This window comes from Neophocaena asiaeorientalis, unplaced genomic scaffold, assembly GCF_003031525.2.
Source record: "Neophocaena asiaeorientalis asiaeorientalis breed wild unplaced genomic scaffold, Neophocaena_asiaeorientalis_V1.1 scaffold573, whole genome shotgun sequence".
Classification (NCBI taxonomy): Eukaryota; Metazoa; Chordata; class Mammalia; order Artiodactyla; family Phocoenidae; genus Neophocaena; species Neophocaena asiaeorientalis.
Window position 1 is genome coordinate 535,503 of NW_020172453.1, and position 12,458 is coordinate 547,960.

General features: G+C 35.6%; 1 protein-coding gene across 1 annotated transcript in view; it reads left to right on the forward strand.

The window, feature by feature from the left end:
• Window positions 1-10,863, forward strand: part of ERAP2 (endoplasmic reticulum aminopeptidase 2) — a 39,562-nt gene extending 28,699 nt beyond the window's left edge. Inside the window, exons 14-19 of the mRNA XM_024737680.1 lie at window positions 1,997-2,153; window positions 2,825-3,009; window positions 5,517-5,678; window positions 6,218-6,358; window positions 8,106-8,187; window positions 9,072-10,863. Coding sequence (XP_024593448.1) covers window positions 1,997-2,153; window positions 2,825-3,009; window positions 5,517-5,678; window positions 6,218-6,358; window positions 8,106-8,187; window positions 9,072-9,215 — 871 coding nt within the window. The 3' untranslated portion in view covers window positions 9,216-10,863. The remainder of the gene's footprint in view (window positions 1-1,996; window positions 2,154-2,824; window positions 3,010-5,516; window positions 5,679-6,217; window positions 6,359-8,105; window positions 8,188-9,071) is intronic.
• The last annotated feature ends 1,595 nt before the right edge of the window (window positions 10,864-12,458 follow it).

Here is a 12,458-nt window from a genome sequence, read left to right on the forward strand (position 1 = left end):
GGTAATGAAGGACTGGATTTTTATTAAATAATAACTTTATGAAAAGAAAAGGAGTCCCTCTTAAATGAATATTAAGATTAAAGTGTTTTAAAGTAGGTAAATATAAGAGTAAATAATGGCATTTGTCTAAGTAAAAAATAAATTAGACTAGGCTAAAAAGAAAAACAAGATTAATATAAAGTGAGTTTTATGTGTTAAATATTCTTTTTAAAATTTTAACCCTAGAATATAATACCTAGTTTCTTCCTGTTACTGATCCTCTTAGTATACTTTATAGCATCTGAAAGGAAATAATATGTCACACTGAATAAAGTGAGTACATTACAGAAATTCTTAGAATAGGAAAAGCTTACAATGCATAATACTCCACCTGATCCTTAGTATTTTTTCTGTTGGAGACCTTGTGATCTGATTTATTCTATGTATTATTCTGTTGATGATAAATGGAAAGGAAAGGAAAGAAAACACTCTGTCTTTCCAGGAAAGTCTAAAGAAGAATAAACATAAGCAGCCAATTCTTCCTTTATTTCTCTACCAGTTTCATATTGATTTCCCCAATGTGAGCAAAGTAATCAATGGATTGTGTACTAGATTTAAAATTTTAAAGGTTGTGACTATATTTGTACTTATCTACTGCACCATGTATTATGACACTTACACGTGTGGGCAGGAATAGTGACATTTTGTGGATTTGTTTTTTAAAAAATATAGCAGACCATAAAATCATAGAGCATATGGTCCAGCCCTCTGTCTTCAGATGAAATGTTTGGAAATTTTATTGTTAAGTCTGTTTTAAAGCAGTATGTCATTGTGGCTGAGAAGAGTATAGTCACAACAAAAGTTGCTTGCTTTTTTTTTTTTTGCGGTACACGGGCCTCTTACTGTTGTGGCCTCTCCCGTTGCGGAGCACAGGCTCCGGACGCGCAGGCTTAGCGGCCGTGGCTCACGGGCCTACCTGCTCCACGGCATGTGGGATCTTCCCGAACCGGGGCATGAACCCGTGTCCCCTGCATCAGCAGGCGGACTCTCAACCACTGCGCCACCAGGGAAGCCCAAGTTGCTTGCTTTTAATGTCACTTCTTTCTAGTTTCAGTTCCCTCATTTTAGATGAGAATTTAAAATTTAAAAAACCCATAGGAGATAGGACATTATATTAATGAAAAATTCAAAACAGATATCTTTGTTCTGGAATCTGTTTCCATATAAAACTATTATGCTTAATCTGAGAGTTGGATGCTGGCAAGAATGGTTTATAGATGCTTCAGGGACACAGGTCTTCTCAGAAACACATGTGAAAACAAAAAGTGACAAAGTATACAAAAGTGACAGTATAATGGTTTATTTCCTCTACAGAAGAGATCCTAATGTTTTGATATTCAGAATAATAGTTTTGTTGTTTGTTCTTCTCATTAAAGGAAAATGTAGAGAAGGCATATCACTTTAGAATCTAAATAGATTCTTTAAAATTGAAAGTCCTTGTTTGGACCCACTCAGAATAAGTTTTGCTTCTCTGTTAGGCTCTAGGAGGGACATCAAAGAAACAAAAGACATGGCACCTGTCCTCAAAGTTCCAAATGTACTTGGAGGAACAATTCAGACCCACAAATTAGGCAATTAGAGAATGACAAATATATGAAAATTTGATATTATTTGGTACTAAACATTAATATTAGCTAATATTTATTTCATTTTTATATACAAAGCACTTATTTATGTTAGACATTAGTCTAAGCACTTTACCTACATTAACTCATTTAATCCTTACAACAGAGGACTAAAGTAGATACTCTTATTATCCCCACTGTATTGGGGAGGCAGCTGAAGCCCAGAGAGGTTAATTTGCCCAAGTCAGTGGCAGAACTAGGATTTAAACCAAATGGTCTGAATATAATGATCTGCTTCTGTTATTGCTCTCTATATCATAGTTGTTTTAATATTTTAAATATTAAGAACTGTAAGATATGCACAAACCACTGACATTTGTTTTATACCTCAGTGCAGGAAGGTTGACTCTAGACAAAGCCCTTGACCTGACTCACTATCTCCAACATGAAACAAGCATCCCTGCACTTCTCAAAGGCCTGGAATACCTAGAATTGTTTTACCACATCACGGAAAGAAGGAACGTTTCAGATGTCACTGAAAATCTCAAGGTTTGTGTTTCTTTCAGAAAATTCATTAAGTAAAGTACACAGTGCCTGGAGGATCAGTGAGACTTGTTCTGTTTTGTGTGAACTCTTGGGGTTAAATCTGGAAGAATCTGAGGAAATTGGCTGATAGCACAGTCAACACTTAAGCACCTAATAGTTAGATGTCCCTCGTTCCTTGTCATCACCATCCTAAGAGCTAGGTGCCAGGATCATAAGCAAAACATCCCTCCTAAGGTGATTTTATCTTATATCACTTGGTATTCCCCCCTCAGATAGGAAATTAAACTGTACTTCTGGTTTTTTTTTAACATATTTATTGGAGTATAATTGCTTTACAATGGTGCGTTAGTTTCTGCTTTATAACAAAGTGAATCAGCTATACATATACATATATCCCCATATCTCTTCCCTCTTGCATCTCCCTCCCTCCCACCCTCCCTATCCCACCCCTCTAGATGGTCACAAAGCACGGAGCTTAAATTGTACTTCTAATGGAGAAACTAACTCTGGTAGGTGGAGGCCAGAAAAAGAGAAGCAAAATATAGGGATAAGTAGTTCTATGCTTTGGGAAAGGTTCATGCAGACAGTTTAGAGTTGAACCCTTTGGATGGGTGAGTGAGAGCTGGGTTAAGACTAAACTTAGCCTTTCTGTAACCATCCTATGCTTTCTGCAGCATTACCTTCTCCAGTATTTTAAGCCAGTGATTGACATGCAAAGCTGGTGTGACAAGGGCTCGGTCTGGGAAAGAAGGCTTCGTTCGGCTCTCTTGAAGCTGGCCTGTTACCTGAACCATGCTCCCTGCATCCAGAAGGCAACTGAACTCTTCTCTCAGTGGATGGAATCCAGTGGAAAATTAAAGTAGATCTGGACTTCTGTCCTATTCTTTGCTCCTTTCACTTTGATGTAAAAGTCTTTGATCATGCAAGACATTAGATCTAAAATCTTTTAGTGAGGATAGAAGAAAAAAACATGCTGGGAATTACAGACCCTTGTTTCATGCTCCCACATAGCAAGTGCTGGATAGATTTTGTGGGAAGTGAGGTTTAAGTCCCTGTAGGGGAGAGCTAATACACATTAGCATGGTACCAGAAAGATGGCCAGAGGGTGGAGGCCAGCAGGGCAGCTGCCCAATCTCCAAGAGTAATGCCTTTTAAAGGTAAAAAGCAATGTGAAATGTTCATGCAATCCAAACACCAGTGATCAGTTGATGAAACTAAAAAAAAAAAAAAAAGGGCGGGGGGACGCGTGCCTTTTTTAAACGTGTTTACTTCTTCATTAACCAATACCACACCTGAGCCTTAGCCCCAAGTTTCAACTTTGATAGGAAACTGATGATTTGGGCCATCTAAAGGATGTGTATGGTGGCGAAATTGATTCCAGTAGTGGTTGTAATCAAGTAGATGCCCTGTGATCAAAAGGATTATGTTGCAGTTTAGTTTACCAGCTGCAACCCATAGGTACTGAAAGACGCCACGATCTTTTCAATGTAAGCCTTGATTTCTGTACAACACATGATTTTATATTGTTGCTATTAAAACTCTGACTCTCCAGTTGGATGTTTTGAGAAATCAAATCTGTATATGAATTAAGGAAAATTCCTTTTTAAAATAGGAAAAATAATTCACAACTTTAGTACCATGTAAAGCAATGGTGTCAATTTTCCCTCTGCCAAATTGTTATGAAATGCTATTATAATTTATCTCCACATAACTAAATCTCAGTGAGCTTTTTGAAATCTTTTCTTGAATTCTTCTTTAAAAAAAATAATTCGTTTTCTTCTTTTTGGACTTTTTCACTCTTTGGGATTTAGGCTTAAAATCAGTGTCAGAACAAAAATTTCTTTTAGCTATATTTTTCTCTTCTTTTTGTTCATGTTTAAATGAACTGTATGAGTGAGGCTAAAATATAGACATCTGTTGCCCTATAACACAACAGAATATTATTCTGTCCTTATGCTAGTTATAAGAGGGATGATCTTACCTGCAGTAACTCAAGTCCAGTAGATATAATGGTTCAACTTGTTGAATAGGATGCTATGCCTATGAAAAAATTCTGGGTAAATCTCATTTAAGCTTGTAATCAAGAACACATAATCATATATTGTAGGTTTCTTTTTTCTAAACTTCAAAAGCACTAGTATTAATTCTAAAGGGGAATTTCCTTTTATTGATTAATTGATTACTTCATTCATGAATTCAAAATATAATGCTTTGCCTGTTGCCTATGTGCCAGGCACTGCATTTGGTGCTAAGAATAAACTAGTGAACAAAACAACTATATGTTCTACCTTCAAGGAACTTATTTTTTACCAATTTTTATAAATTTGTACAGTAAAACACACTAAAACAAAATAACGTGGAATGTAATTTAATTACTTTTTGTTTTATGATTCAAAGTCTCTTGGGATATTTAAATACATATAGTACAGTGGAAATAGCACAGGATTAGAACCATAGGTCTAAACCCCATCTCCAAAAAGGCTAGTATGTCACCTTGGTGCAAGTTACTTAACCTTTCCAAGCTTTATTTCCACTTTTTAAAAATTAGCATAATTTTTCTATCTCACTGGGTAGCTTTGACAGTTAAATAAGTTGTATAGAGACTAGTACAATCTTATGGTCCCTGCATGATAAATACAAATTTCCTGTCCCATCCCTACTTCTCTGTGTTTTGGTTATTCCAAGCCATCAATATGAATATCATTTATTATTGATCTAATGATATTTGGGATTAAAAATCATAACCAAATTAAAATCAAAACTAGTTAGTATCCTATAGGACAATAAAACCCCGAAACCATGGTGTCTTCTTTAGGTGGACAGAAACTAATAATATTGCATCTTATCAGTTTTACAGAATTATAAAATGACTGAACTCTAAACAGCTGTGCTGAAATATAATTCTCTACACCTAGAGAGTCAGATAACCCTCAGACAGGCTAGAAAATACTCCTAATGTGACATTAAAGCAACAAGTAATAATCTTTTTTAAAAAATCATATAGCACCAATATATGCTATTTAATGATAGAATTCTATATAAACGAGTGCATTTATATTTCAGAAGTCACCGTTTTTATTTATTCATTCCATCAACTTTCTGTTTCCATCTCCAGGTAGTTTACATTTTCATGATTATTATCCTTGTTAACATTTTATCATCAGGAGGAAGAAAAACACAAATAATTTGCAAAGTAGAATTACATAAAATATTTTTATAACAATTTGCCAGAAAAAAAGGTTTAATATGCTAGGTACTGGAAATAACTCAGGGGTGATTCTGTTATAGCAATCTAAAATCATAATAAGAAAAAAAGAATTTTTTCTTTCATGGAAGTTTTTTTCACGTTTGTGCTTAATATTACAGTATCCCAACAGATGTTTTAAAGATTGTGTACTCCGTGGGTGCTCAAACAACAGCAGGATGGAATTACCTTTTAGAGCAATACGAACTGTCATTGTCAGGTGCTGAAAAAAACAAAATTCTGTATGCATTGTCAACCAGCAAACATCAGGAAAAGTTAATGAAGTAAGTGAATTTAACTAAATTGCTAAAAGTAAACTTACACATATTCAGGGAAGATACTAAAATTTCAGCCACCAATTTCAAAGGCACATAATAATAACTGAATCAGAATTTGAACCGCTTTGACTTTACTTCCAAAAATATATATCGACAAAATGCAAAACAGATATTCCTTAGTTATTAACATGTGATTGATACTAAACAAATAGCTATGTTTTACTTTCAGAACCTTGGCGGAAAATTAGTGTACAAAATACAAGATGCTAATCATCTTGTATTTTAAGATGCTAATATAAGATGTATATAAGATGCTAATCAAAGTTCTTTGAAATAATAAGTAAATAAAATTACTTCTAGAAAAAAGTAAAAGTTTAATTGGAATAGTAAAACTGTTAGCCAGTAGAGACTTTATTACTGTTTTGGGTACATCACACTTTTGTCATGCCTCTTTCTCTCTGATTCTTCTAATATACTGATAGCCTGAGTTAATTTCCATTATAAAACACAAACCGTGAAAAATTAAGTGATTTTTATTTCTTCAGGTTAATCGAACTAGGAATGGAAGGAAAGGTTATCAAGACACAGGACTTGGCAGCTCTTCTTCATGCAATTGCCAGAAACCCAAAGGGGCAGCAACTAGCCTGGAATTTTGTCAAAGAAAACTGGATCCATCTCCTTAAAAAGTTGGTATTTGTTTACATCCAGTGTGTGTTCTTCCACCCAGATATCTCAGTTGCCTAAAACCATGTATAACCAAATGGTCCCAATGGCACCATTTTTACTCAAATAGTTTGATGAAGTCTGTCAATTTTAAAACTCAGTAGCCCAAAGTGCCCTGTCCAGGTATAAGTGAGAGGAGTGAAATAAAGGGAATGGGAAACAGATTTCTCTTACTCAGCCCAGGCAATGAAGAATTGCTGGGAACAAGTAAGAGCTGAGTTAAATCCAGTCATCAGCCCCATCCCCCCATTCCCTTCTGGCTCTCTCCCCAACCCTGAAGAATAAATTGAAGCCATATATAGTACATCAAACACTGGGGGAAAAAAACTTCAGGAATTCTGAAGAGAACTAATCCCTATTTCTAGTTCCCCTGGGGAGGTGGCACAGTGGAGAGCTTGAAGTAGCTAAAAGAAATTCAATCAGAAATGTTTTGGGAGCTCCCCTCCAAAACTGGATAGGTTATGAGTCTTTTCTGGGGTTTCACCTTTGGGGAAAACTAGAGCTCACTCAGTATGCTCCTGAACCTAAAATCGTCCCAGAAAAACCAACAATGATTAGATTCCATTGGAATGTACAGGATGGCATTGCTTTCTCTCACAACAAACCTCCTGCTAAGTGCTCAGCCATTCCTCATCCAATTCCAAAATGTCACTTATTAACTATATGGAAAATACCCTGAATGAAAGAGCTGCGCAATTTGCTCTGTTTATCTTTGTATCAGTTAGCATCTCTGATGTCAGTCATCCTCAGTTCCTCTTCCCTCTCATTTCTTAGTCATAAAGGACTCAGAGTCCTCACAGATAGCTTTTTGTCAGTAAAAAGCACATTTCTACCCCACTCCCGGACCTTCAAGGGGTTGACGTCCACATGAGACTGAATAGTTAAAAAGCTGCGTTTTTAAAAATGTCTTTCCTTAAAGACCTTACTGGAATCATTGGTTTGGTTGTCTGCATGACTGTCTGTCCCCTCCTGAAATGGTCAGACTTTTCTGCAATGCTGTAGATTTATTTCGTAACTGGAAATTATCCTCCTGCCCAACCATGGTGCACAGTCCAGACTTGGGACCATTTCTGAGATGTATCTATGCTCTGCTTTACAGCATGAATCCCTTTGACCTGTGGGACAAATTCTCTATATAAGACACTGGGGTGAAGGATGCCATCTGTGGCTTCGAATGAGAGTTCAACGATGCCCCAATAAACATAATGTATAAACACAGTGGTGTCCAAAATGAGATGGGGAAGTATGTAAGACAATGCCTTACAGTGCAAGAAGAAAATAATACTACATGTATTATTTGTTGTCTTATGCTCTTAAATTTTCTTTTTTACCTTTAACATAGTACATGCATATAATTCATAAATAAAAATATGTATATTGGGAAATTCTTGGTCAAAAAATATTTATTGATGGTTGTATAATCAAAAATGTAGAGAATGCTGCTTTAAATATAAACTTAAACATAAACATTGGTCATATTTCCTAAAAAAAGCTTTATTTACATTTTAATCTTATGGTCAAATTTGATAAATTTCATAGCTTTCAGATTTTACTGGATGAATATGAGTTATTCTTGTGGTAATTAATAGTATCCATTGCAAGGCACAAATTTATATAGTTATTAATGTTATGTATTTTAAACATATAGCATGTTATAAACATAAGGTCATTATTTCTATTACTTAAATCTGAGGTTCCTTTTATTTTCAGATTTGAGTTGGGCTCATTTCCCATAAGAATGATCATCTCTGGCACAACATCTCACTTTTCTTCCAAGGATGAGTTGCAAGAGGTTTGTGACTCTCTTTTGCTAACAATTTAAAAATAAATGTTCAAGCTGTAGAATTGAAAGTAAACTTATATGCAATCTGCTTTGAAGTTGTTATTTTATTAAAAGAAAATAAGCTGTTTGTCCAATGTCACATAACAAGTAAATGGAAGGGATAGGACTACTGTTCATAGCATTCAAAATGGAAATTATACTTGAGGGATGAGTCCTTTTGTATTATTTCATTCATATTGTATCATCACTTGAGTGATTATATTGAAGTTTGGAAGAGTGCATAAAGGTCTGTTTAACAAAGTTACTCTTTTTGGTAATTCTACTTTTTTTAAAAAAAGCATTCTAGTGTTTTACATCTTCTTTCCACAATAAATCTTAAATTTATTTACTTTACAAGCAAATTCAGAATTCTACAAGCAAATTCTAGTACTTAAATCTCAGATCACTGCTTACTCTGTGACTTGGCTCAATCTCTTTTTTCAGAGCACAGGCTCCAGACGTGCAGGCTCAGTGGCCATGGCTCACGGGCCCAGCCACTCCACAGCATGTGGGATCTTCCCAGACCAGGGCACGAACCCTTGTCCCCTGCATAGGCAGGCAGACTCTCAACCACTGCACCACCAGGGAAGCCCTTGGCTTAATCTCTTAAATTCTTTACCCACAGTGTGCTCACTTGTAAGGTTTGTCATTCCTGTCTTATTTTATCTAATGTTTGAAGGTAAAGTGAAATAATAATTATGCCCAAAAAAGAGAAGAAGAAAATAACCTTTCAGAGATTGGCAAAGAAATGCTTGCGCCTGTGTTTGTGTAATTTATAAGCTGTTTTGAAACCCTTTGGAAGAGAAAGTGTTTTATGAACCACGTCAGTTATCCTTTTCTTGCTTATTTTTCAGGTGAAACTGTTCTTTGAATCTCTTAAGGCCCAAGGATCACATCTGGAAATTTTTCAAATTGTTCTGGAAACCATATCCAAAAATATTAAGTGGCTGGAGAAGAATCTTCCCACCCTGAGGAATTGGCTACTGATTAGTATTTAAATGGTCAACAGCACATCAGATGCAGGCTGTGTCTACATGACAAAGCTCAAGTCAAAGTCCCAGATAGTTTAACCAGTAAGAAGCCTCAAGAAATCAGCCAGCACAGCTACCTGTGCTCAGCTATCATCTCGAGCTGACAGACGTATGATGCTGGGGTGAGGGAAGGCCAGTTCAGTAGCCTATTTTAAAGTAAACTTTGTGAGTAATGGAGATATGTAGAGATATATTGATAAATATAGCTGTAATAGTTTAGCTGCAACACAGACTGTCTACAATGCCCGACATTATGCAACTACGACTTTGCTTCTTTGTTGTTTTTTTTAAACCTTGCATAGAATCCTGGAATTAGCCCAACCAGGTTACCTCCAAGGAAACACAGCCAATCTGCAAAAGACTCTTTCTTTTGCATCCTTCCATCTTCTTACTCTCCAGCTCCCTCAACTCAGCATGAATAGTTTAATTTTTACCATTCATGTAAAATCTGAATTAAATTATGAAGCATACAGATGAAGAAAACAGAGACTTTACCACCAAATCTCAGATTATTAGAAATTAGATGTCAGGGTTTATCAAGAAAGCCAGGAAGGCCTCTTGGCTGGAGCCTCACATTCATGAAGAGCCTCAAAAGTAGACTTTTGAGATCATCTCTAAATGAAGTTAAATCTGTAGTCACAGAGGTACAGGAGAGAAAGGTGACACCACTTTAATCCATGTACTATTGCATTTTTAATAGATCTTCTGAAAGTTGCAGAGTTAGATCATACTATGGTATATATTTTGGATTAAATTATGGTTTAATGTAACTATTTAAATGTATAATTATATTTTCTAACCCAGTTTTGGCATTTCTTCATATTTTAAGGGAAACTCTTGATCTCTAAAATGCTTTTCTAGATGCTTCCCTTAATTGTTTGACTAAGGTATTAGGAATAAATAAAGAAAACACCACTCTAAATACAGGCAGTAAATTTAATAAAGTAATGATCCACATATAAACTATAAATAAGTTCTAGAAAGATTTGAATCAATACACAGATGATTGGCTTATCTGGGTTATGGAAGGAGGCTGGGATTATCTGGGTGGGAGTGGGGTGGCAGGGTGTTTTCCAATCCATTTTAAAGTGATATCATGAAGGTCTATAGCCCTTTCTCTGTTGCCATAGAGTCAGGATACAGTTTGGATGGACCATGGGCATGACTCAATACATGTTTAGTTAAGTTTGTTTTAAAATCATTTCTTGGAGTCTTTGAAGCACCTTTGACTCTAGATTTGACCTGTTCATGGCCCTACCAAGGTTTGTATAACACCTAAGTGATATCACTCTAGAATTATATGTACTGTAGCATAAGGAAACTGAAAGAGTAAAGAATACTATTTTTCCACCAAGATAGTATGTAAATTAAGCAGTAAATATGTATGAGTTTCAGTAGAATTGTGCCATCAACATTTCCATGAATAAGAAAAGTACCTTCTCTTGTGTAGTAATTTATCTACCATAAATTTCCAAGTTTTTAATTCTCTTCCTTTTAGTTCTTTATTTAAATACATTTTTAATCTCTCAGATTAAGAATTGAGTACAGAAAGTGGAAATTTTATTATTTGATGAGAATGAACATGAGAAGTACTGTGCCAATAATGTTTTAACGAATAAAGAGTTTTTTTAAAAGAAATGTATTGTACTTATTAGTGTGGTATTTCTAAACCTTTATGGTGGATGCCAGACCCCCAAGACAAACTAGGGTTTGGCTAAAGTTAGTTTTACTTTCTTTTACCTTGAATGAATAAACAAGTTGTAAAAACGTTATATACAATATCATGAATAATGATGGAATGTGAGTTGATACAACTTCTCCATGCTTCCCTGATTCCCCACAGAGGCACAGGGAAAATTTTGTGGTTTCCAGAGCCCACTCAGAAGGAGAAACCTTCCAGATCAGGGGAGCCCAGAGCAATGACTTGCTCCCTTTTTAGGGTTTGTGTCAGGGAGACTAGGCCCTTCAGCCCTCAAGAGTCCAACTTACTACCGTGACAGGAATTTCTTGTGCTACTTCATGTTCATACTTCTGCATTTCATTCTTTGCTATGTCATTGGGTCTTTTTGAGGTTCCAGAGAAGCAAGCCTGGCCAGGACCTACTAGGAGAGATCCTAATTTTCTGAGGGAAGATCCTAGGGTTTTTCTTGGTTTTGTTTTTCGGAATTTTTTTTGGGGGGGAGGAGGGGTTTATTCCATTCCAAAATGCAAGGAAGGCCTCCAAATAGTCACGGGATCTAGTTTTCTACTTAAACATTAATGTCTGCCAAACACAAGGTTGTTTATAATGGCCACATTTTTACTCTGCAACAAATACCTCTTTACCTAAATTCATTTTGACCTTATTTCCGTTCAACTATGTCACTATTTTTCATTCAACACATAATTATATTTTCAGACTTTAAATCAACAATTTATTATATTGTCTGCTTCCTAAAACCTTAATCTCATTAAAGTCATGTTTCCAAATCATAAGGAAGAAAGGGTGAAAAGGATTATGAAAGAAGTGGATTTCCTGGGTTGAAGCGTATGTGTATTTTACATAATCTAATATTTTAATAGTTAGTGCCAGATTATTTTTCTGAAAAGCGGTGTTAATTCACTTTCTTCTTACCCCTGTATTCTTACTTGTCAGTATCAAATATTAATCTCTTGTATCTAGTAACCCTTTTTCATAGTAAGGTACAATTTCTCCAGATACTTACAAAGCTATGTCACTGCTTTCTTTTGATTCAGTATTTGCTTGGTACATCTTTTTGTACCCTGTTACTTTGAATTTTTCTGTATCCTTTAGTTTCATATGAGTCGTTTATAAACAGACTATACCTGAATTTTGTTTTCTATTATGTTCCCCACCTCAGGCAGGCCCAGACTTTGTCCTCTGTCCCCTCTGCTCTCAAAGGCTTAAAAACTGAAGCTTCAGATGCCGTCAAGGAGAACATTGACTTCAGCCTTCTGCTGACCCCTCAGGTTTCCTGCTTTCACTTAGTTTTTTATCCATGACTATTCCTTACTAACTTTTCAGGTCACGAATGCATTAAAATAATTTAAAAATATATTTCATTCTACATTTTTAGTTATTTTTAGCAAGAAGGTTAGTCAGGGTACCTACTCTAGCATATTCCCAGAAACCATAGTAATTTATTTTCCAATATGCAAATGCAGAACACTTTTACATAGAGGCTCCTTAGGATGGAAACTGGTTGGTGG